The 26,336-nt window shown below is 40.1% G+C and overlaps 1 protein-coding gene across 1 annotated transcript; it reads right to left on the bottom strand.

Moving 5' to 3' along the window:
• Nucleotides 1-1,402: 1,402 nt before the first annotated feature.
• On the bottom strand, nucleotides 1,403-25,308 carry KPNA4 (karyopherin subunit alpha 4). Its single transcript, XM_080349875.1, has 17 exons — nucleotides 24,839-25,308; nucleotides 16,406-16,450; nucleotides 15,478-15,567; nucleotides 15,356-15,385; nucleotides 15,221-15,273; nucleotides 13,304-13,399; nucleotides 13,100-13,185; nucleotides 11,547-11,633; nucleotides 11,023-11,192; nucleotides 10,888-10,932; nucleotides 9,463-9,594; nucleotides 9,105-9,233; nucleotides 7,775-7,879; nucleotides 6,463-6,534; nucleotides 5,612-5,774; nucleotides 4,381-4,475; nucleotides 1,403-3,344 (listed from the first exon to the last, which is right to left on the bottom strand). Exons 1-17 carry the CDS (start codon nucleotides 24,905-24,907, stop codon nucleotides 3,246-3,248), a joined length of 1,566 nt encoding a protein of 521 aa, XP_080206001.1. The 5' UTR covers nucleotides 24,908-25,308; the 3' UTR covers nucleotides 1,403-3,245.
• Nucleotides 25,309-26,336: the final 1,028 nt, after the last annotated feature.

Genomic DNA, 26,336 nt, shown 5'->3' on the forward strand with positions numbered 1-26,336 from the left:
TTTGTTTCCAAATACTGTTCTTCCCTCCACAGAACTACTCCTAAGTCAGCCCATCCAACCCTGACATCCTAAAATACAGGGCAGCTGCTACTTGGAATAAAAATCCTACCTGGAGTAGTTTATACTACTGGATTAACTTTTGTCCTTTAAATATTTTAAAGGTATTTTTCTAGATCTCTCTGCTACCTTAAGCTCAGCTGAAAAGTTAATTCTCTACTTCAAAAATAGCGAAAAAGTAGATAATCATACAAACTCCCTTCTGCATCTTTGGTTATTTTTATTGGAATTGAAGAAGTGACCAGAGTGACCATCTGCACAATTACAATCTAAACCTCAGAGCAGGGTTCTGCCACCAACAGCTTGAGAAGTAAACTCGAGGTCACAGCTTAAAAGGGAAACATCCAAGTTGCTTCTGTTGATGTCCTAATTCCACCCCTCAGTACTCAGAGGTGAAAATCGTACCTGTAAGTAACTCTGACTTCTTACTTTTTGAAGTCGTAACAATCCGATCCATATTCCTGAAGTAATTCTTTAAGTTATTTCTTGTTCATATCCCAAGCCTCCCAAACAACTCCCCTTTCCCCAACCATGTCATTACATTACCTCAAAGTGCAGCTTATGGGAAAAAAGGCATTGGACAAACGGGCTTCGGTTTTGCTCCTGCAGAATTCCGAATGCTGCCGCCCAGTGGAAGGCAACACATTTAACCTTTCCCAATCTCGCTAAACTAACGCGATAGTGACAAGATCCACTGTGAAGTGGGTGAATTTTCCACTTAGAGGAATAAAAACCAACCACCAGAGCTGTGTAAGAAAGTACAGGCTGCAGCTGGCACAGAACGGCTCAAGGGAATTCTCTGTATTTATATACATATATATATATCTCACATCAGAGGAAGTGCTAGAAAGAGGCATTTACTAACAGTAAATTCAGACCTTGTTGCTTTGGTTTTTTTTACACCTAAGAGTTGCTACAAACATCTGTTCTCAGACCTAACAAGAAAGGATTGTAACAATAAACCCATTTTCTACAGTGCAACGTTCACAAAGATATTTTAGTGTAAAGTTAGTAATCAGTGTAATTTTACTTAAGGCATTGCAACTTGCCTAAAAACATCGGTTTAAATATTTTACTTCCTCTGAGGGTTCCCCACATTTCACATGGAAACAGCCCTTATTTATTTAGTGAATACATACTATGTGATTAGGTAAATTATTTTGTAAGATTCATATCAAAATAGTTACTTACCTCAAGCCTACAGAACATATCACACAAGACACTGTCATTGGGCAGGTTAAAACCAAAAATATTGAGAAATGTCAATGTAACTTACTTCAAATGACCTTCTGCACCTTTTGATGGAGAGGGGAGTATATATATAAAGACACAGCAAATGCAACTGTTGCAAGTTTTAACGTTTATTTCCCCAAGACAGCCTAGCCTGCACTCTACTGGATAAATTTCACAAGCTAGTTTCCGCTGCTTCTAGTTTTAAACTTTAACCATGTTTCTGATGACAAGGAATGCTGCAAAAATACTCTAGTCCAACAAAGAGTTATGATCACAAAATAATCTTTATCCATTCTACAGTGTTTCAGAATTACCAGTTGATTTTTTTAAACACAAGGTAGATATAGATGCTAATGGTGGCTAATCTGGTATGTTTTATTATAGCAAACTGTTGTTCATGCAACACTTGTGCTCAAAGGGGAAGGCACAGCATTTCCTACAATGAGCCACCTTATAAAGAGTTCGGTTTGTACAAATCTGTAACGTTGCCTTGAATTTAGTGTGCAGAACCTCAAAACTGAGGCATTACTCCAATTATAAAAACACTTGCATCCTTTTTGTGCAAGTTTTAAAAATACAAAGTTTTCTCTCTAAAGTGGCTCAAAATAGATTGTTCATGGCTGCCTACATCTAAGATAAAAAGAGTCTAAAACAATTGGATTAGGCATATTAAAGGTGTTCAAACCATGACTTGATTTGTACATCTATTCACACCTCTTTTTCGGTCTTTATTCGGCAGTACATATGCACCAAATTTCATTTTTAGAAGTTTCCATATCATTTTCATAGAAAACAAAGTTTGAAAACAAGTAACATTGAAACACAGCACGGTATCCTACCACAACAGAAACATTTGGTTACAGGACTCAACAAAATCTAAAAATGAACTATGCTGTAGATTACCACATGCAAAAGGTCTTCATGTTATCTTTGAAAATGAAAAGGATGAGATTTTATTACCACATTTTACTGCTTTCTACTATTATGGCAACTTGTGTACTGCAACACAGTCTATCTGAAGGGAAATGTATGGGTTTTTTTTTTCATGCAAAAATCTACAAATTAGTTTTGATGATATGGAAAGCTTTTCATAACATCGAACATTCATCTGGTGCAAATGCACAGGGAAGCCTTCCTGAAATTCTGACTTTACAAACAACTAATAAGCCATACAGGAAAGAAAATAAAAGAAAAATAAGAGGGGAAAAAACAAAAAATAAAAAGAAAATAAAAACCCAAAAAAAAGTAACACAGGCTGCAGGAGTAAACCAGAGTCTGCTGCTAAACCGGTCTTTGTTTTTGTGTCCAGTGTAAGTTAACACTTATGAACTCATTTTGATGATTTACTAGGTTTATTATCAGCCCCCTGAAGGCGAATCAAGCTTGCATGCGTTCACATACAGCATCACAACCATACTCTCGTACACACGCCACTCCAGGACGAGGAGCCTGCTTCGGGACTGAAGAGCCCCGGCGTTTGAAACACGAGCCTGGCTCCACAGCATCGCGTCCAGACACTCACTCAACGTTGTCCATTCACACGGTGCTTCATAGCAAGGCCTGGGCTCATTCTCCTTGGACTTATATGGGCATCCTATTCTCTTATGCTTACGAGGCTTGATGATGATAGTACTGCATTTCCCCCCAATTGCTCTAGTAAGTCATTGTTCCTTCTTAGGCACCGAAGATCTTTGACCTGTAGCCCTTTGTTTTTTTCTTTGAACAATCTAAATAAGCATTCAGTGTGAAGTTTTTCATTACATTTTGCCACTCATTCTCACTCGCACCCACTCGCCATCTTGACTTCATTTGGGCTTTTCTGTGATTCCAAATGAAATCTTCACATTTTCTTTCCCGATTTAATGCAGCAGCGGATCCCATGAGCCAAGATTGATGGATCAAACCTTTTTTTTTTTATTCAGTGCTGCATTGTACCTAACTTCCAAAATACCACTCTAAAACTGGAACCCTTCTGCTGGTACATTGGCAGATGAATTGAAACCAAATGTTCCGCCTTGGATCGCTTCTGGAACAAGGCTAGGATCTTCGTCAATCTGTAACGGAACAGGGACGTTGTCAGTAGGAACACAAAGACAAAAGCCTCACTAAAACAGAGCTGGACAACCCTAAAAAGCATCTATCCCCCTAATCGATGACTTCTCATCAAGTCTTGCAATTCTCCTCCCCCAATTTAGTCAAAGCACTAGAACAACAAAATAATTCAGGCCAAAATGTCTGAGCTTGCATTTAGTAAGTGGGCTACATAGCACCCAATAGTCTCTCTTGTTCGTGCAGTTTTCACTCCTGGAAAGTATTCTGTTGGTCATGCAGCATCCTTATTGGCACTTTATGAACTCTCAAAGCTCTTAAGAGAACACCAATACCATTAAATCAAGTAAGGATTGAGCCGAAACTGCAGTTTCCATTTATACAGGTAGTATACAGGTTACCAAATGGACACCAGATTAAATTCCAAGTCCTGCTATATATGCAAAATGTGATCTGCTAAGTAAGACTTGCGTCTCATTGTTCCTATAAAGGTGAAACTCTAGCAGAAGATAAACTTCCGTGCAGCTGGTAGGGCACGAATGCAACTGAGCTCTACCATTTTTGCAGCCATCTGGCTCCCCAAAGTTCTTCAACCAAGCAGAAAACCCTCTCACTTCACGTCTGACTGCAATTGCATTTCCTTTATAAGCAAGTAACTTCCATCGTTTAAGGTGCATACAAATCTCAAAACTTCCTTTGATTTATGTTACATTGCTAAAATGAAATTACTAAAATATTCAAAATAGTTTGTTTCCTAAAAAGCAGAATCTCAGATTTGGTACTCAAGTCAGACGGGAGTTTATCAAATGTAACGTCAAGCTTAGCAGCTGACAGATAAGGGAACTATTCGAAGTCTAGTATTGTAATCCCTAGAGATGAGGCTTAAATTATGAATCAGATCTTTAGATACTTCAGCATGAAGAATGGCAAAATACACAACAGGTTCAAATAAGGGCTCATTCTTCAGTGCAAAACCAAACGAATGTCACAGAGCAGGCTTTAGAGTATTTGCCTTCATTTTGAACCATATTACACACTTACATCATCTGAAGAGAAGAACTGGTCAATGATCTCATAAGCCAGTTTGTAGATGTCTTCATTTTCATGGTTTTGTAGCTGTTCAATTTTCTCCAGGCCTAAAATAAAGACACAAGAAGTGTAATAGAGTTAAAATACTAAGTTCAGGCAAAACAACCTCCCTCTCCTTAACTGCTCATCATACAAAGTAATTAAAAGCAAATCTAGGACTAGAATGACTATGAATAAAATGCTGTCAAACTCATTTGACGAACTTAAAGCGTACGAGCTTAGAGATTTGAGGAAATAAATTAGCGATCAGGGAACACACAGCATTACCAAAAAACGCAAAAAAGTACAAAAGGTCCATTCCAGCAATGACAGTTCTTTCCTCATCTTCTTGCTATGAGCGGTTAAGCTAATCTGTGGAAATACGGTGAGGGCCAAGCACCAGGATATACTCCCTTTCCACAAAAACATCTTTTCAGCCCCTGGTGTGCCATTCCAAATGCACATACTGGCAGTGGCACATGTGCCATCAGTTGTAGCTTGATTATATAACCACTAGCTCCAGTACAGTGTTTGCTGACATGCGTGGAACTACATATAAATATTTTGGAAGCTCTGACAAGCAGAACTTTAGGCACAAACACCTCTTTTCTCCCCCACCAGCCGTCACCTATCAGTTACCGATCAATTAAGCTTTCTCCCTCCCTCAAGATTTTGTATTTTGAAGACCATTCAACTCCATGTTAATGAAATCCCACAGTTCTTTACCTGTACCCAAATTTAATATCACTGTTCTTTCATCCTTGAAGAGTTTCGGTCAACTCAAATAGCAACCAATATATAGAAAGTCTGAAAGCCATTAGGAAGTTAAAGCTATCATAATTCTGCAACCGTTGTAAAGTTCTCTAGCTCCACATTCATCTGGACATGACTTGTGCGTGACAAAGGTAAGTATATCATCCCTACATTAACAGAACCTAATTGGTCAAGTACACCACACCGCTACAAAATTGGCACCTAATAAACTTTATTGCCATCATCCAGCTCATCCACATTTTATTTGATTATTAACTTAGTTAGGAAAAGCAAAATATATTGACCTGATAGGCATGAAAAGGTCACTTTCAAAAAAACATTTGTTTATAACATTTGTGCCAACACACAATAAAGCCAACGCATACCCCCCTCACAGGAAGCCAAACCATTCATTTCTGAAATGACAGCACCAAAATCTTAACCATCGTACCTCCACACTCTTCTATAAGATTGGCTATGGTTTCTGCTTCATCTTCAGCCATTTTTAATATATTACTTAGTCCATCCAGAACCACTTGCACAACTTGCGCATCTTTTACTGTCAGCAAATTGCAAAAGGGAGGAATTACATTTTGTTGAATTAAGTATGCCACCTAAGGGGGGAAAAAAAGCAAACAGTGAAATCAGTAGTGTGACAGAAGCAAACAACGCACCACGAGCACCCAGGCAAACCAGTCCAATCATGGCAAACTACTCAAAGTCACCCAGCAGTATTCTGTGGCAGCCACTTTCAGAAATTCTTGTTTCAGAGCTTTAAAAGGTAACATTTATGTATTATGTTACAAATATATTTCAAGTCTAGAACAGACAAGTAGGAAATACTGTGAATTTTTCAGGAATAGGCAAGGAGTTTCAAGCTCATCTTTGAAGAATGACTCCAGCATTCAAACCCTGCCACAAATCTAATATTCTGAGTCTACAAGAAACTATCTAATTCTACTCAATGGCTACTATTCTTGTAATTATATCACACTCTTATCTATAGTGGGGGGGAAGATGTTGAATGACCAGGAATCTCATCAGAGCTGGAATGCAGTCATTCCCAGCTCCTAGGCCATCCTAACAGAGGAGCTTCCACCCAAATCCCATTGATGCTCCGGTCACTCCAGAAACGACAACTGAAGTTCACTCTTAAATCCCTTCTGGGAAAGGGAAGAGTTACTGAACAGGGGAGGAATCCAAGCATCCATCATCCTGGCACAGAAGTCTAAACCCATCAGCTGAGGCACCCACTCAAATGCACCCAAGATAATGGACTTTTTTTCTTAAGGTTTGACTCACCTGGTCTTTTCTTCCACTGATTGTTAAGTTGCTTATTGCCCAAGCAGCTTCCTTCTGAGTACCAAAGTCCCCCTAGAAATAAAACCATAAATAGAAATAATCATTCCCATTCTTATGTTATGTAGTATTCTAGTAAAAGCCTGTATTTAGTTTAGTCCATTCTGCATGGTATCACATCAGTTTTCAGTAAGCAGGGAAAGTGACTACCACCCCTTTGCTGTAACCATGTTTTTAAAAGAAGGGAAATTCATTTCCATCAAAGTAAATAAAAACTGTAGTACTCCACTCTCTTGCATTCCTTATCAAAAGCTGTCATATACTACAGTGAGAGATAAGCAGTAAGTGTCAATTTTGATAAACCACTATATACAGTACAACTGTGCCTGCCTCTGAAGTTACTCAATTTGAGTCTCCTTTACTAAATTCAAAGAGAAAGGTCTCCAACTGCTTTCTCGCTGATCAATAAATTGGCAGTCAACAGAACTATTTGTGAACAGCTATATGTTACTTAGGGGAAAAGACAAGTATTCAGTCTCAACTCCAGCCCCTAAACTGAGGCAAGATATAATATCTTTGTCATGGCCAAAGACACCGTAAGGTTGGTGTTCCTGACTTCCTTCCACACTTGAGGAAAGAAAAATCAAGTAATGAATAAACCAAAAGTAGGAAATGTCTGGAAGATAGAAATGTTGTGCTCGTTTAAAAAGATGCTCTTAGCTACCCTTCTTTGTTACAAGCCAGATCCCTGGGAGCACAATGTGGTTTGGAAACTAGTGTTTTAAAAGACACTAATGCTCAACAACTGAAGGGAATACAGATATCTAGTGTCAGGGATCACTACTTGGAATACTCCCAGACTAGGTAAGTGCGGTAGCGTTAATGGGTCAATAAATGCCACTGTCCAGCACTTACATATGTTTCCAGATAATGTGGGGGAAAAAAGGATGAAGTCCTTAAGCTTTGGCAAAATGCTGACAACTAAGACAGTGCTGTTCCCATCCAGACCTCTTCATGCCATGTATTAAAGGATTCTATCCCCATCGTTCACCAAGTGAGAAAACGAATTGAAATGAGATTTGGAAAGATTCAAGATTCCCTGATCTGCTTTGTTTCCCCAATAAATCTGGCATTTCTCTCGCAGCACAAAAGAAAATCAGTTATATTTTATCTTGCAACACAAGAAAAATACTCAAGTGTGTAGTTTACCCCCACCTCCCACATTTAAAGTATGACATAAAACAAAATGCAAGGAATTCAATGTTGCTTTCTCCAATTAAAGAAAGAAACTCTTAAATCCTTCTTGTTATCTCACCTTATCTAGAAGATGTATTATCATTGGAACAAGGTTTGCATCTATTACTGCCTGAACTTGTTGCTGGTTTCCTGCAGTGATGTTAGATAGGAACCACACTGCCTCCTGCAAAATAAAAGGATGCGAAAAATTAGTAATTCACGTGGTCTTCTATATTGTAACTTATTTCCACTCCAGCAAGACTTTATGCACACAATCTGCAATTCACACACTAGCCAATCTTCAATACAGTCAGGTATCGTATCCATTTGACTGTACGTAGCTGAATTTCTAGTAGACGAGACAAAGTGGACAGTCTCACTTAGGAGACTCCACAAGACTCTTTCATTATTACCAAGTTACAACCAAATACTCCACATCCACAGATTAAAAGGAAAAATGATTTGGAGACAAAAGAAGTCACAAATGAGCACTTGTAATTGATTCTACTACTGAGAGTGAATGCTGTAGCAGTTTTCAGGTGATGGTCAGATAAGCCCCAGTGTGCATTACAACATTCTGTTTTCCAGACATAAGAGCAGTAGAAGACATGTTCTTCACGCACTTCATAGTATTTCTCAGCATAAGTCATCAAGAAAATGCAACACCTATTGGTTAAGTGTTTGCTTTTTAAGAAAACCGTAAAACTACGTGACCCCTTACGACATTTTATCCCTCCTTCCGGCAATAAACTGAGTCTCTCAGATCAGATCAAAGGATCACTTACACGAGTGACCCTCTCGAGATTTTAGGATGCTCGGGCTCGTCTCGGTGGGCTTGCTTTGGGCTTTAATCATCGGCAATGTTGTAAAGTGGCACCTCAGAACTCAGCAACACGCCTCAGATGCACTCCGGAATCAGCACCGCATTATCAGTGCCCCCGATTCAAGCCTTTTCTATACATGCGCACACACACACACCCCCCCCCCCTTATGCCCCACCCCCAGTTAAGACTTAAATTCCATTTATCACACACACTCTATTCAGAGAGACATCCAATTATCTCTATTTCATCACCTCCAAGAGAGTCAGTTTAATTAAAGTGATATTTGACATATTAAGAACTCTAACAAAGTCAACAGCCAAAATTATAAGATAAAGCTTTAGCTTCATAAAAAATCAGTTAGAATCAGAAAATAACGTTCTTGTCAAGGTCAAGTTTGCTGCTCTTTAGAGCTTCGTCTACACGTTTGCGTCAAGACAAGTTTCAGCACTCTGCCTGCTGTTGCTATAAACTGGTGTAAGTATTCAGCTACTCAAATCTCTATCACACTACATTACATGGGATCCCAAACAGCTAAGCCAAATATTAAGTAGTTATCAGCTGGCTGCAGTCTCTGCAGTCACTTACCTTATTAATTTTTTCTTTGGGATGTGTCAGAAGTGCTGGAAAATGTGAAAGAGCTTCACAATTCAGAACTACCTGTGTCTGTTCATCAGTACCAGTGACAATGTTTCCTACAGCTCTCAGCGCCGCAGTCTGCAACAAAACACCTTCTTTAAAGAGGTCTATTTAATCAAAATTTTTCTAGTTGCTCACATAATTTCAAACAGTAAGTTAAAAAGAGCAAAAGGCTTTACTCAAGTGCTGTACCACACAGGAAAAAGTATTCTTTAAACTTCAACATGAATATGAAAAGAAACCAGTTTTAATACTTTCTCTAGTATTAAATTTTGAACAACACTTTCCTAAAATTATCCAAACTTACTTGAACTTTAACTTCTTGATGACTGAGAAGAGGAACCAAATGAGGGACTATTCCAGAGTCTATCACCATCTGGATCTGTTCATTGCCAGCATCCGTTAGATATGAGAGCGCCCAGACTGTATCTACCAATATCTAACAGGAAAAAACATTTATTTGTGAATAGGACAGAAATATCACAAGTCTCACCAAAAAAACAACATAAATTAAAATGTAAACCAATTCTCATGGTGAAGCCAGGATTGATGCAATACAGCAAAACCCCATTTTGTTTTACAAACTTCACACCTTCCACTCCACAGGAAAGAACAACAGCTAAACTGCTAACTACAGCTTCAATTCTGAAAAGTATCATAAAAGCAATTCAATTATATGTATTCTTTTCATGAAGTAATGGTAGACTATGTGAGATATGAAAGACTCACCCCCCCAGGAGGAAGATAATACGCTAGCAAATATTAAACTAGGGGCATTTGGCACTTTCCACCTGTTTATTACATGGCATCAAGTTATTTTTTTCGTGACATTCTCCCACAAAATTTAGGAAAAGCTCTGAAATATTTTACAACACCTGGCGCAGCAGCACTTAGGCTGAATTTCCTCTGTGTGTGTGTGCACATGTGTGCACCCATGCACTGAAAAGCCCATTTAAACAGCACTAAATCTGAATGTTTCAAGTGACAGCTTACGAAAAACATTGAGTCAGCATTGTTTCAGCTGACAATCTTTAGCTGATCCACAAATACAGCCATTTCAAGATATTCAAATAAGCTTAATTTAAGCTACTTGTATACAAGAAATTAAATAGTGCAATTAGTATGCAAGCTTTAGTTAATACATTTAAACATATCTAGGCAAAGCACTGTTGCCATTAACTTAAGCAACTGAGATACAACTTTACTAAGAATCAGAGAATTAAACAATTCTGACTTATGTTTAGGCAAAAAAGCCAACCTATTTCATAATTTCAGTTAAGTCTCATTTCCTTCACTATTAAAATAACCTAATGTTCGGATTTAACACCTCAGAAGTTACTCTGATGCCAACATTTTACATATACGCAGACACTAATTTTTCCCTTCACTTACACTGATTTTTATTACAGCTTCAAACTTAAGTGCTAATCAAAAAAATCCTATATTTATCTGTAAAGGAATGTTCACAGAACTACAACAGAAACTGCATTTTAAGCGTAGGGCAAGTACAGGCAAATAAGCACTTGCAAAGAAAGGAAAAACAACAGGCAAAAATCATACCAGATACTGAAAGAAAACAGAGATGGATCTTCATGGTTTTTTGTTTGATTTGGGGTTTTGTTTCATTTTTTTTTTGTTCGTTTTCAAGAAAAAAGTTTATCACGACAAGCTCTATATTTCAGCTTAAAAACTATATCTAAACACAAAACTGGCTTTAATTGGTGTTACTTACATTTACATCTGTGTGGTGAATTAAAACACAGAGCGCTGGAAGGATCTAAGGAGGAAAAGAGGCATCTGACAGTTAATTTTTAAGGCAGACAGATACTCAAGTTCAGTTACACCGATCAGTGAGTAACTCAGTCACCTCCTGAATGGTTTCCATTGGCGGCGGAGGATCTTTGTGACGGCACAAGTTGACCATGACCCAAGTAACATTTCTTAAGAAAGTTATGGGAATAGATGGGCTGATGAAGGACAGCAGTGGTTTCACTACTCCAAGACTAATAACGTAATCTCTACACTGGGGTCCATCACCTGTTAGAGACAGCAAAAAAACACAACCGTCATCCCATGGCATTCATAAAAAGTCTGGTTTCTGCACACTTAAAACCTCAGTTATTTAAAATGCATATAAAGAATATGAGCCTTGGAAACATGCATATATATATTTAGAGAGATATCTATATAGATGCATCTATCATAAAGATGGGTGCACAGCTTCGACACAAAACAGAGAAAACAGGAACAAGTTACAAACAGGTAATTGTTCATCTAACAGCTGCCTTTTGCCTCATAGTTGAACATGTCCAAGTTCTAACACACAAAATCCTGCGTCATTTATTCGTTCAGTACCAAAAGGAACTTTTTAGTGGCAGGAGTAACACGCACCTATGATATTTCCTAAAGCCCACACAGCTTGCTCACAAACATTTTGATGAGGTGAATGCAGCAGTCTCAAAAAAAGTGGCACAGCATCTGAAAGACAAAACCCCAAAGCAATTGTTAAGAAATACATCTTTGAAAATGCAAAATATTTCACATAATTAGCTCTTAAATAAAATTTCAGCACTGCATGAGGTATTTTCACCCCTCAGGCTCTTCTTCTCCAAGCTCCAGAGCCCCAGCTCCCTCAGCCTTTCCTCACACGGGAGATGCTCCACTCCCTGCAGCATCTTGGTGGCTGCGCTGGACTCTCTCCAGCAGTTCCCTGTCCTGCTGGAACCGAGGGGCCACAACTGGACACAAGATTCCAGGTGTGGTCTCCTCAGGGCAGAGTAGAGGGGCAGGAGAACCTCTCTGACCTACTGACCACCCCCTTCTAACCCACCCCAGGTACCATTGGCTTCCTGGCCACAAGGGCCCAGTGCTGGCTCATTCCACGCAGTTCTAAAAGAAGTCAATATACGAGAGCTATGGTGGGGGAAGACACTAAAGATTAAGCATAATTCTGTCTTTTCATTGTTGGAAGCCCAGCATGTTTAGTGGTAGAAGCAGCATGCACTACAATACAACACTGATTCGAACCATTGCAGCTACTGGTATCTCATATAACATAACTTCTGTGGATTTTTCCTATTGACTTTTAGCCAAAAGAATTGGTTTACTATGTGTTTGATTCTTCAATATGTCTCAAGAATCTCTGCTGTTTTATTCACTCGATACAAAAAGCCTGCAGACACTCCTACTGACATCTGCTTTACCAACAGAAGTACTACAACTAAGGCTGAGTTTCAGAGTACAGAAATTTGCTTTGCTTGGCAACCGAGATTCCAAGTCTGACAACAATTCCTTTCCGTGCTTCAGATTCCTCAAAATATGAAGGATAGCGTTTTTTTCTTCAACTGGATTTTGGAAGAGTTGGATGTCAGGCACTCTCTGGACTTGGTCCACATCTCTTCCTCCCTCTTCACAAAGAGACAGGAAATCCTTCCATAGGAGGTTTTTTTTTTTTAGTTTGTTTGTTTTGTGGGTTTTTAATTTTTCTTTTAATTGGTTTTGTTTCAAGTTTTTTCTTGTCTTTTTCTGTTGTTTTTGTTTTTTTAAGTTTGAAAACTGGAAACCAGCAGATATCGACCCTGCTAAAATTGCGTGAGTTTCCAGGAGAGATTACTCACTGTTAGGAAATGGAACTTAAAATCTGATAAAATGAAGAACAAAAGCAGGTGGGCACTTCAACTGGTGCTGCTTGCCAGAGAAGAGGTAGAACACCTGGCAGGAGACTTCCTGGGCAGCTCATTCAGCAACGGGCCTGTGACTGACCACTTGATTTCAACCAGCCTGGCTACTGCAGGTAAGGATCAACCCTAACATGTAGATTGGTGAACATGCTTGAGACAGAGAAGCAGGAGTGTGGATGTTCTTTACAGTCTCATTCACATGATCTTATTTTTGTGGAAGCAAAAGCAAGTGCGTTATCAACGATCAAATACTGTTGGACTTACTGGATTGAACTACAGCCTGTGTTTGTTCAGAGGTTCCAGAGGCGATGTTTGTCAAAGCCCATGCAGCTTCAAACTGTAAAGAAGGACTGCAAAGAAAAAAGGAAGATTGTAACATGAGTTTTCAAATCAGACACTATAGGCATATTAGCTAAGCACTGAGAATTCTTGTAACAATTAAACATTTGGAGTTTTAGAAATACTCACTTGTCATCTCTTTCAAGACAGTGCACTAAAATAGGTAATATTCCTGATTTTATTAGATCGTCAATTGGTGGATTGCGATCACTGGAGAGCAGCTTTCTGTTTAGGAAAAGGAGAAAAGACAGGATGAGAAGTCTACTTTCGACATTTATTACCAGTCAGTAAAATAAAGATCACTGGAGTTATTCAGTTCCACCCTCCTGCAGCTTCTTCCTCCTCCACCCAACACAGGTGATAAACAGATCTCAGCTGCTTTGACAGGAAAAGCAGAAATTTGTTTCTTCTTTACTAAAGATATAATGTCAGAGAGCAATGATTCACAAAGTGCTAGTGCAATGAACTGAAAGGTACAGATTTGTTTGAATTATTAATCCCTTTAGCTCCACCTTTCTTCAGTGAAGGAATTAAAAACAAAAGAAGCTTCTTGGAGGGGACAACTTGGGCTGCCGCACCAAACTTTACTAGCAGTGAGAAGAGAGATTATACAGAGTCATCTCTTCATATATCAGCCTATTCACAACACATGAAAAGCTGGAGCTGCAAAACGAGATACTTCAGGAAACTAAGCAATGGGGAGGATCTGAACACAGATTATCTGAAGACTCTTGTAAAAATCAGATGTGCATCTTCAACTGGCAAGTAAAGGCGATTGCTTTTAGAAGTGAAAACAATTTACATCTACAAGCTTATAAAAAAATAAGGAACCAAAGCATAAAACCACTATCTTAATACTGGTTTTTGTCCAGAACAACCATAGTGCAGCCTATTCACAAACCATCTGCTCAACAGGCAGAGAACTGTACTACAAGAATCAAATAAAACTTCAGGTTTTGGGGGATTTGAGGTTGTTTCGTTTGCTTTGGGCTTTGCTTTTTCTTAAGCACTTCCAATCAGTTTTCTGTTGCTCATATTCTAGTTGTATATTTTGAAAATAAGACTTGGGCAAGATTTTTCCTTCCAGCTCCAGACCAAAGGATGGTACAGATTCAATCAAGACTGAAGAGCAGTTGCTTTCATCTCTAAAATATACTTTAATACTTTTCCAACAGAGTAAACTGCACTGCTTTAATTCCGAATTAATTTTCAGTTTTTAAAAATAGTTAAAATGGTAAGAAATCCACGTGGAGATGCCTATTTCATTCTAAATCAAGCTTCATCTGGTGTATTTTAGTCCAATCTGGTTTAAATCAGCTATAGTAAAGTGTGTCCTACGTGATGCTACCCTGAGTTGATGAAATCTTTTAATGAAGGCAAGATGCCCAATGAAAACGGGCATAGAAACTCTTTCTGCCATCAGTTTTAAATACATTAACTCCCAAAAGTCCAAGTGACTTCCAGTTCCCCTGATTTCTCTTTCATCTGGAATTCTTCCCTTGCACTTGAACCAAAACCCTCCACCACAGAGGGAAAACAAATACAAAGTTACAGCTTTCTGCTACAACAACACCCAACAGCTCATGAAACAGCAGTTAAACACTCCATTTATGCAAGCAAAGTTCATGAGACTACATTAGGATGATTTCTCAAGTACATACAACTACACAAAATTCCTCTCCAAGTCAAAAGTGGTTTTAGTGGCCTAATCCCTGACAGAATTAGAAAAAGGATTATGGCAGTTCTTTCTGTATTTAAAGGTAAAGACTTTATAGTCCTGCTAATTATCCTTTTACACTACTCGTGAGAAGTGTAACGTATCACACTAAAAGAAATCTTAGGATTTATTTATACATACTGAAAATCCTGACTACGTCAAGGACACAGGTATTTTGAGTTTTTGGTAAACTTCTATTTATCAATCTTTCTTTTTTAAAATCAGTAAATGACATCGTACTTCTATTTAAGCTAGAACACATTTTCTGAACTTAAGAGCACAATAAAATAAGTATATAAGCAGTGTATTTGAGAAAAGTGTGTTCTTACCTTGCAGCCTGCACAGCACTTAACTGTATACCCTGGTTGTCACTTGAAGCATTCTAAAATAAAAGAGAATTTAGATGTTTCACATATTTGTCACCATGACATGAAGAATGTTCAAACAATTAATTTTATTTTTACCTGTACTATTGCCTCCAAGGAAGTGTTTTGCTAGAAAACAAGAGACAAATGCAGTTAGAAATGCTAAATGCCTTTTAAGTATGTAAAAAGTTGACACGCTTGAGAGTTAATGTCATTCTTACCACTCTAAAGTCGCCATCTATATCAGAATCTTCACAGATGTCTTCATGAGGAACATTTCTCCTCTTTAGAAGATGCTCGTCTCTTTTGTTCTTAAAGAAAAATAATTTAGCACCTTTAAAACTTTGATTTAAGTGGTGTGGGGGGTGTTAAGAAGGGAATAGAAACTTCTGTTTTAAACAAACATCAAAGACATGCTTTCACTGATACTGTTAACATTTCCAACATCCTAAAAGTTGGAAAGGGTCACACATTTTGGAAATCACTTCTTCCTAGAAAAATCCTCCAGCCAACTTTATCCACAGCAGTAACTACTTCTGCTGGAAGCTTCCTGTGCACACATCCATCAACACTGACACTACGACCTATTTCTCGTTATTTATAACAAGACAAGGCCATTTCCAGAGGCTGGTTTCCTGCTCATCCCTGAAGTAAAATCATTCAGGTTTTGATTACTTTTCTCAAGAGCTATTTTTCCAACAATTCTAAATAGTGTTATGTTCACACATACACTCTTCCACTCTTACTCGTGTGTTGAATAATGGTTTGGTAAAGGAAACAGCTTTCTGTCTACAGATTAGCAGGAACATCCAACTTTCAAAAGAAAATACCAATTTTTTCCAAGATTTTAAAATTAAAACCTTAGCTGCAGAAGCAAGAATTATCCCCTTCAATAGATTACAAACAAAATTCTGTTTTTCAGGACAAAACCTATGGAACTTCTTGTACCAGGTACAGTAACTTTATAACTTCTTTCTAAACCAAAGTACCTTCACAGAATTAGTAAATAGCTTATGAAGAGTGTTCTTGGTGGACTACAGAAAGAACACACAACAGTATCTTCTTTTTTCCTAAGCCTTTAACAAAAACTCTTCAATTCTACTGAAATATCAATCCAGCCGAACCCCATTTGATAAGAATCATGCTCACCTTTCTCAACTCCACAACAACTTCATTTCTTTGTCTTCTCATAGTCTGAAAAGAGACCAGATCGAAGTGAATTATAATCTGGATCTAGACCAAGTAATTTTTAAAAGCTCTTGCACAACTATTTTCAAGTTCACGCACTTTAAACAGTACCTGTGCACACAGGATTTAATTTTCATTTTACAAGTAGAAATCCAACAGGAAACAGATAAGTATATTATTTCTACCTGTATTATTTCAGTAAAACACAGTCTCCTAGGTCTTTAAAGGTCCCTTTCAACCCCAACCATTCCATGATCTATGTTAAAGAAAAATAGGTATATGGAATCAGGGAATAAACAAGTGCCTTTTAAGAAAGGGCAACATCAAAAAAAATAATCAGTCTACAGTGATTTTCTTCTACATTTTGAACTTTACGGTGAAGGAGCACAAAGTTAAGAACAACTGCATTTTTATTGTGACTTAACCATTCGCAAGCTCAGAGAACACTTGAAATTCCAGCGCATAAGGAATCATGTTAACACACAAGGAAAGGAACGGTTGAGAGAGCTGCTGAACAGCAATAAGCAGCAGCTCTGAAGATAAGGATTAGAAGCTTGACTTTCAGAAGCATAATTATTATAGAAAAGAATGTGGACTTCATCAGAATCAAATTTCCAGCTCTGAACAAGACTTTACGTTCCCAAAGGAAGGAGTTAAGATGGAAACAGGTAGGAAAAGAGGCGAGTGGAAAAGGGATGGTTCCTTTGGAGGTAGAACTTTTCATCGCTTGAGGACCAAAACTGCAGTTCATCAAGGGAAAAACAGGCAGGAGGAAAAAACCCAACACACCCACACAACTACAGCTTCCCACTGTATAAAACGCCAAATACACAAGTATATTTAATGATTTAATGCAGCTGCAGCACCTGGAACAACTAGATAAGAGCCATAATAAGCAAGTACAAACTGTCCCACGCTAAAAAGCACCAAAGTAAGTTTCCAGGAAATATGTGCATCTTTAAAGAACGATAATTCAATTGGTCAATCAAAATTAGAAGTAACAGCCGAGTCTAATACATGGCTTTTTTGGTTTTAAACCTGTAAGAAGTCATGTCTGCTACATGAGGTCAACAGTATGGAGATAGAGTTTATTTCAGTGCTACAGACCTACTCTCCATTACTAGATAAGCTTTTGAAGAATTCTGAGAAATATTTGAAATGAGAGTGAGAATCTCAAAGGTGTAATCTCTAAAGAGAAAAAAAATACATACTTAACTAGCAATAAATTTTAATTAACACTTTTCTGGCCCAATAGGTATTATCTGAATTAATACCTGTCTTACAAATACACTTGCAGTATTCTGTAGTAGATTCAAGTCAAAGTTTCTATACTGACAACATGCAGAAAAGTTTCTCCAGCAGCTATTGTCCTACAGATGCATTTGTTAAACACCGAATTACAGACTACCAGCATCATCACCTGGTACTTCATGTTTCAGCTTTCCAAAATGTGCGTCGCAGCAATGCTGGGGAGCAGAGTCCCCTGCCTGCATGGCAGGATGCTAACAACGCAGGCTGGCTTCACGTGCCTTCAGCCTAGGAAAGCTCAGCCTAGGATTCACCCAGGAGGACACACATCCCACCTGAATGACGAGTGGTAACTGAAGAACAGAGTTGAAGGCAAGAAGCACTCAACAGTCATTACTCTGTGCTCAAAGTGCTGTTGCCTTCCTGGAGAAGCTGATCCATTCACTATTTAGGGGCTTTGGAATGATGCTGCAGCTTTACAACCGACAGATCTACTACAGACTCTTGCCCTCAGCCTGCAATGTAGCATTCGGTGTAGTTGCTCCAAAGTCTAACCTGGCATATTCAGGAAGAAAATAAAATGAGGAAAATATCTGATAGTAAGATTGCAGAATTTTACCAAGTCCCTGATGATCTCACAACACTGTCAATTAATGCCTTACCAATCACAAGTGTTACTGTAACCTAAGAAAATAAGCACACCCATAGAAAAGCTCTAGTGCAAGAAAGATTCTTCTTGCCAGACTTCAATGATGACATTACTGGTCCCAGAAAAGCTGTTGCCAACCAAAAGCACGACTCAATGTATATTTTCAAGGAGTAGAAAACAGAATTTCTGGAACACCAACTACAACAGGACATTAAGCTGTAAAGGATATTTAAAAGCAATAGTTACAGTTACTAGTGATCCCAAAAGGAGATGTATTCCAACTCATGTGATAACACACCTTCTGGACAATCATATTTGTGTGCGTGACAGAAATACGGGGAGAGATGAGCAGGACCCAAACAAAAGCCTCAGACATGTCATTTCAAAGTTTCTTGACTTGAAAAATCATATATGCAGTTGATCAGGCTCAAAAAAAATCCTAAAACTCTAGAACAAGAAGATTCTCTCTCCAGACACAAGCTGACAAGCACTTGTTTTCAATTTCTGCCTGTTTCTGAAGAGGAGCAGCAAACCTTGGACTCTCAAAAGCCTCCACATGAAATACAATCAACGAATGAAGTCACTCTTAAGAACAATTTACAAAAACAGGGTGCCACTAAAACAATTTTCTGTGTAAACAGTAGCTGGTCGACAAAATATTTATTCTTGGCCAACCTTACACTGCTCTTCCTCCTAGGAAGACAAAAAGCACAACAAGTAAGAACTGAAGTTAGCTCTGTCACGGAATTTCGCAGCACCATTACTCTGGCCTAGAAATGGAACAGATAGTTTGGAGAAACTAAAATGACAAGCAGACTCAAGATTAACTTGTGTTTTCTTTTGGAAAACAGCTTGAAGGTCAGAAAACTGGGTATAACGGCTCCTTGGCAGATGGAATGGTAAAACTAGATTCTCCCTTCTGTTCTGTAGATTTGACTTGATTGTTAGACTTCTCTGAATCAGTTCTCGGCTTGCACTAACACAACTGAGTAGGTAACCAATCTCAACTTAAAAGTTTCTAGAAACAGAATTCAGAATGGTCCTTGCAAAGTGTTCCAATTTCAAAACACATATCGGTATGAATTCATGTGGCTCTTTCAGTCATTGGAACCTGTTCGTTTGCTACATTGAAAAAATCAAATGATCTGATCTATTTCTGTCAGTCTACGATTGCTACCCTCCATCCTTATATTTAGCTTAAGTTTTACCGTATGGGTTATTTTCTGACCATTAGTCATTCCTGAGCCCTTCAGCTTATCGTTAAAATCTTGTGTCAGCTGATGCCAGCACGATCCTGAGAAAATCTAGTGTTTTTCACACCACCAGCTACAGAAGAAATGCTCTACTCTCCACATCCAGGAGCAGCTCAGATCTATGAGCCCAAGTACATGAGCATACAACTGGAGCTTGTGCTCAGCTCATGTATCCTGAGCCCTCCTCCACCTCTCAGTCACTGCTTCTCAAACTCAGACCCCGTCATGCACACAGCCCATCTTTGCTGTTTTGCAGAGTAGTGGGTTTTTTTAATTTGTTTTGTTGTTGTTTTCTATTATAAAATATTTCACTCAAGTAGCTCTCTTTAAGCATCTACAACAGGAAGGTCTGATAGCTCGCAAATAATGGTAGAACTTTACCAATTCCTCTCATTTCAGTGAACTGTTTCTGAAAGCACATTGTTTCTGTTGTGGAACTGCAAAGGCAATGGTTACTTTAAAGCAGAGCTGCTTGCCCATCCTTCCTTCCTTCCTAGAAAAGTCACTATGCTAGTGATTCAAAATACAAACAAAAAAATGGGGTGTGGGGGAGTGCGTGCAAGAAGAAACAGACTCTTTATTCCAAAACCTTTTGTGAACTGTATGGCACTTGCCCTGTGCATAAACTGCTTACTCACTTCACAAGCTACTGGGAGAGCACCCAGTCTGCAGAGCCCAGTTGGAGGAAACTGGTCTGTAACCCAGAACATCCAGTGCAGCAACCACAGCGATGACTAACAAACTTTCTCTTACTCTTCACAGGTACAAAAGGCACTAACTACAACACAAGGAAAAAACCCCTCGGACACATGTAATTTCATATTTGGATTTGGTAAAGATCCATACTCTTGACATTCACTTTAGTCAAGTGATTTAGGCCCACCTCTAGCCATTATTTCCTTCTTATACTAATTCTGGCTCATTTGCAGACTGGAGCAATGAAGTCTGCTCTCAAGATCACTGATAAAAGTGCCATGGGATTGTAAAGCCAACACAATCTCCACAAGATACCACCAGAAAACACATCTCAGCAACTGTTCCCCCTTCAGAATTGTAATGGGACTCTCGATTACAAACAAATAAAAATCAATATGACATAGTACATGCTGTCATTCTAGTTTTTCCTAGAGAAGCTGTGCATGCCAAATAAAATGCCTTATGCAAACAAATATCTTCAGTATGATTTTTAAATGACAAAATGGATGAGCTTCACCACAGAACTACAAGTCAGCTTAAAGGAACCTATTTTTAACTAACTCAGTGAGTAAAATTCCTGTTCTCCTTCAGTTCCTCCATATTTCAACCACAAGCAAACTACTCTGTGTGGGATACAGAAAAGGTTGAAAAGCTTCTACCTACCTGAGATAGCCAGTATATCTCATAATATTACCCTTCCTTCAATCCCCTGAAGCTTCCTTGGTGTTCTCGAATATATTGTCAGTATTACAAGTCCAGTGAATGCTCCTGGCAACTCTGAAAATCTTGACATTGCTGATCTTAAAACATCTAGATTCAATGGCTGCTCCAAAATTAGTTTTGAAGTACCCTGCATTACAATATTATCATCATTTCACATCATGTGTCTCAATCGCAGAGCACAAATATCTATTTGACACTTCTCCTGTGCTGGCACTATGAAAGCAATTGTTAATTTCTCACCCAACCGCACAGGCAAGTCAAGGAAGAAAAGGCCAGTAGAAATTCATCAATTTCTTCCAGTATTTCCAGAGAAATCATATGCATGAAATATTTTTTATTTCCTTTCAGCAAACAAATGTCAGTCAAATTCAAATGCTGCAGCAGGCAACAATCACCAACAGAAAATGAGATGCTGAATCGCCTAGTAAAACAAAATGAAGCAAAGAAAAAAAAAAGCCGCTCCAACCCCCAAATCTTCTTTTGAAACCTTCCCAGAAGCATGGCTATTCTCAAGACCCCTAACATGCAGCAGGACTAAACAGCAATTAACTCAAGAAATGCTCATTAAACTATGTCTATTGCAGAGACAACGAACAATATGTACTCATCCTGGGTTTTGCATAGTATTTGTATCTAGTATTTGATTCCAAGGTCTATGCTACTACCATAAAAAATGTTGGAAATAAAATCGGGTATCATCACAGTCATACTCACAAATTGAAAGAAAAAAAACAGCTCATCCTTTCTTATTCAAGAAAAAAAAAAAGCCCAAGTAAAACCTGTTCCTAATTGAAGAGACAAGATGAAAGTTACCTTGACTAGCTTTCAAGTCCAGATAAGCACTTGTTTAAGTAAGGTTTTGGATGTTAAAAATAAAACAAACCTGTGACCACTTCTGCAGTGCTGTAACAATACTATACTGGTTTTTTTCCCCCACAGTTCTTCACAATTCTTAAATCTTGGAAGACCTTAACAGAACATTGAACATACTAGACTACAAATCATAAACACTACATACAGATACTGCCTTAGTATTAGCTACAAATTATTGCTCTCATGCCACAAACTCTTCCAGTATTAAAAAGTTTATTACACTCGGTATTTCTTTGAGCAGCACTATAAATAAGAAAAAAAGACAGGGAAATATTTTATATTTCTAGTCACAATGAATCCCACTATTCCCAGAGTCACCACCAATCTGTCATCTGGAAACACATGGCAGCAATCATTTACAACACAACATGTCCTTGCATGCATGTTTACCCAATACTTGAGCATATGAAGGAATTTTGCTAAACATCTTATATAAAACAGGTGGTTTGTTTTGCTTTTTCTTCCCTTTTTCAAGGCCAGAATTTGTATTTTCAGAAGCACACTGATAAGGACTGGAAAAATCAAAGTCTAACTTTAACTCATTAAGCATCCAAAAAGCTAAACATATGCTTAGCACAAAATGCAGGAAATTCCCTGTCTTTTCTAACCTATACAATAATCTTCTGTGAAGGTCTGAGACCCAGAATGTAAGTACAATATGACAGCAACCGCTAGCAATATAACCGTCAATGGACTGATGTGAACAACATGGAATCCTATAGATAGCATTTAATAAAGTTTGTAATTTGCTACATGGCAAACCTTCATAGCTTCTAGAGATATCTACTAATTTGGGACTCACCAAAACTAAGTAATTATTTGTCTGCTCATAGTGAATAAGTGTAAACTGTCATGGAAAAGAAAAAAGATCACAGTTTTGGAAAATAAACTGATGGCTAAATGCACAATTTCAGCAGAGATAAAAAGAGGGAGGAGTGAAGGAGATAAAGATCAAATGCTGGCTTCCTACATGCAGTAAACAGACATCTTTCTGCTAAAAAGTGGCACCCAAACACAGGTGTGATAAATTTACTGAATACTCATTAGCAACTGTTGCTACCACAGGATACTTGGCTATAAGTGACATTACCACCACCTCTTATACTCATGAAAAATGTGATGTGTAAGCAGTTAATCAGCAAGAATGATAGGCATAAGCCTGAGCTATTGTATGAAAAATAGCCATCCACAGTAGTTATTTTAGGTACCAAGCATATGGTCCAGGATTTGTTGGATAGATGTCAGTATCTAAAATTTAACAGGGGCTAGCGGTGTTTTTTTTCACTATGTGGAAGGCCATGAGAGTGCATCAGCAAACTCAAAAAGTACTGAAGAGATCACCTGCTTCCTGAGAAACACGTGTTCTTTTTACTCCCATGTGTTCACGTTGAACGTTCCCTACTTTAGCTGACTTACCTTCAAACTCAGTACGTGGGGACCAAAGGAGAGAAAAAACAGATTAATTCAAATCTGTATTTTCCCATTAATTTCATTCTTACTAGAACAGCACAGGCTTTACTGTGCACCTTCCTAAAGATGCGCTTCTTGTACAGCTGCCTATACAATGATAACAATTTATACAAAACCAAACTAACACTTAAGGCAAGTAGTTACTAACAAAGCTAACAACCCTATTAGAAAACAATCACTGCGGTAATTATTCCCACTTCCAACATTTCTGGCAGCACCAAAATTTGTACATAACCAAATAATAAACTGTTTTATCAACATACTTGGACAAGTTAAAAATGGAGGCATTACTGACTTCTGATTTACCCAAAAGGGAAACTCAGATGTTTTAATGAGTGACAGCAACATAAATGCATCTTCTACTTTTGAAAAGGAAATACTGCACAGTTGCCTTCACATAAAAAACACCCCAAAAAGCAGAATATTATGGTAATCATAGGGGCACATACTGAGGTTAGTGAAAAACAGGAATGAGAAGCCAAAGCCATGTCTTGATCAGAACCCTACACTGACAATGTTGCAATGCGCAGGTTTCCCCAGTCAGCACTCCTGGCCAAGTGTTTATGCATAAGGACTGATACTTCTTTTTCAATTTTAATATTTTCTAAGGAAACCCTAAGTTAATTATCTCTTCTGCTGTGTTGAGGAAGCACCTCTACTCAAATAACGTATGCAGCAATCCGGCCACCAGAAAGTTTAGAGGCTCTGTGCTACAAGCCACCACTGTTTCTACATTCAGCTAACTGAAGAGTAAAATAGTAACACTGGCCCTGTTAAAAGAAAAAAAAAAAAGAAAATGCTTTGTTTTAATAATAGTCTTTACTATAAAAGTGTAGGCAATAATTAATACATTTATATATTTGAGCATCTTTAGGAGACACAGAGCAGAACACCCAACTGGGGCCTAATCCCTGAGTCAGGCTTTTAGGGGCCACTCAGCGCAAACAGCGATTATTCAATACCCTCAGAAAATTAAGCTGGAGCCATAGGGTAACACGACTGCTGCCGTAGCCGGCCCAACACCGAGGCAACACCTCTACCGAGCCGGCGGCCGGACCAAACTACGCGAAACGCGGGGCCGGTGCCCGCGGAGGAGCCGCCCCCGGGCGCTCCTGTCACCCGGCGGCGGCGGGGCCGGCGGGAGCCCCCGGGGCGGCGCTGCGGGGCCGGGCGGGCCGGCGGGGCGGCCGTTGCCCCCTCAGCCGCGCCGCTCCCGCCTCCGCGCGGCGCCCAACGGCCCGGCCGCGCCCGGCCCCACAGCGCGGCCTTCCCTTCCCCTTCTCCCTCGCCTTCCTTCCTCCCTTCCCCTCGCCGGGCGGCGGGGAGCGGCGCTCCCGCCTCGCAGCGGGCCCAGGCAGCGCAGGCCGCGGCCCCGCCGCGGGCCCCTCGCCGGCGGATTAGGAACGACGCCACACGGCGGCCGCGGCGCCCTCCCGCCGCCATGGCCGGCCGGCCCCTCCCGCGCGGCGCCGCCGCGGTTACCTCCAGGTCGCGGCCTTTGTTCTTGAAGTTCTTCAGCCGCTGGTTGTCCAGTTTCTCGTTGTCGGCCATGGCGGGAGGAGCGGGGGGGAAGGTGGGTGGGAGGGAGCGCGGCTCCTCCGCCTCCTCCCGTGCCCCTGCCCGAGCCCGCCGGGGTCCCCCCCTTCCCGGCGCCGCTGCGGCCGCCGAGCCCGCTCACGCTTCAACGCCCGTTGGGCCGCGGCCCGCGTCGCCGAGAAGCTGAGGCGCTGCCGCCGCGTTCCCGGCCTGCTCGGGGCGGCGCTGCCGCTGCCCCCGGCTGCCGGCGGCCGAACGTGCCGGGAGCGAGGAGCGGCGCGAGCGGGGGAGGGGAGGGGAAACAGGGGCAGCCTCGCTCTGGGCCGGCCGGCCGCGCCCGCCGATTGGCTGCGGAGCCCGAGCTCGGCGGCCAATAGGAGAGAGGGGGTAGAGGGAGGGAGCTGCGCGGGGGACGTGACGCGCGCGGGCCGGGCCCTTCGAGGTGTTTCGGGCCGTTCCCTCAGCCGCCGCCGCCGCCATTTTGGGTGGCGGTTCGTTCCGGGCCGGGGGTGGAGCGGCCGCGCCGTTCCCGCCCTCCGATGGTCCCTCAGCCGAAAGTCGACAGCGGGTTATGCTTCACCGCGTTCGACTTCGTATTCGCTCCCCTCAGAGGACATCGGCTCTCCCCGCGCCACTTTAATGCCAGTTTAAAATAAATGCTTTTTTTTTTTTTTTTTTAAGTAAAACTGTTCCAATTGCGGCCCGGCCACCTGAGGAGAGAGGGGAAGAGCCACATCCCGGCACCAGCAGTGTCATACCTGTGAAGTTTTCTTCAAGAAAAGTCCTTAGTAAAGACTGAGTGAAACGAGTCAGTGCAGCTATCACATTTGGCACGGTCCAGATTTTAATCCAAACCACTTTTCCTTACCAGACATCAGCCCTAAACACAGCTGGTTTTGGAAAGAGAAGGAAGTAGGGCACGGGATACAGCAGCAGGTATTTGGCAGCCTTTTTAAGGACATGGGTAAGCTCAAGAATTAACATCGTTTGTGCGCAGATGTGTCTGCAGGATTCCGCCGTGTTGGGCAATATGCTCATTTATGCTGCACAGCAAGTCCACAACATTCAGTGGGAATATTTCTGATAGGGATGATCAGCATGGGGAGCAAAATTCTCTTTCAGTAACATCACATTTAATGGATCTTTCTAGTTTTGTAGTGGGGCTTATGTGGGTCCAAAATAGGTTGCTGTCATCTCTTAAACTCCACTATCTCAGAATTTTTTTACAGGCTTATGTCTTACCAGTTTGATAGTGACAGTCAGGTTTCGTGGCAGTGAATTTTGTCCAGTAATAACTGTTGTAACTCCGGTGATGTAGGTGGATGCTGTTTCCAAACTAATTATAGCTTTCACCAGCCTTTCACATTTAAGGACAGTCATCAGTAATACCTACATCATAACCTCCCTTCTGAGACTCAAAGCTTCCTACTGTGTTCCTTATTAG

The sequence above is a fragment of the Nesoenas mayeri genome, assembly GCF_963082525.1.
Source record: "Nesoenas mayeri genome assembly, chromosome: 9".
NCBI classification, from domain to species: domain Eukaryota; kingdom Metazoa; phylum Chordata; class Aves; order Columbiformes; family Columbidae; genus Nesoenas; species Nesoenas mayeri.

Coding starts and splice junctions, on each gene's coding strand:
- KPNA4 (XM_080349875.1), bottom strand. CDS start 24,907: ATGGCCGACAACGAGAAACTGGACAACCAGCGGCTGAAGAACTTCAAG. Junction 9,595..10,887: donor TTCACCACACAGATGTAAAT/GTAAGTAACACC, acceptor TTTTCCTGTTAG/ATATTGGTAGATACAGTCTG. Junction 4,476..5,611: donor TCTTATAGAAGAGTGTGGAG/GTACGATGGTTA, acceptor TCTTTATTTTAG/GCCTGGAGAAAATTGAACAG.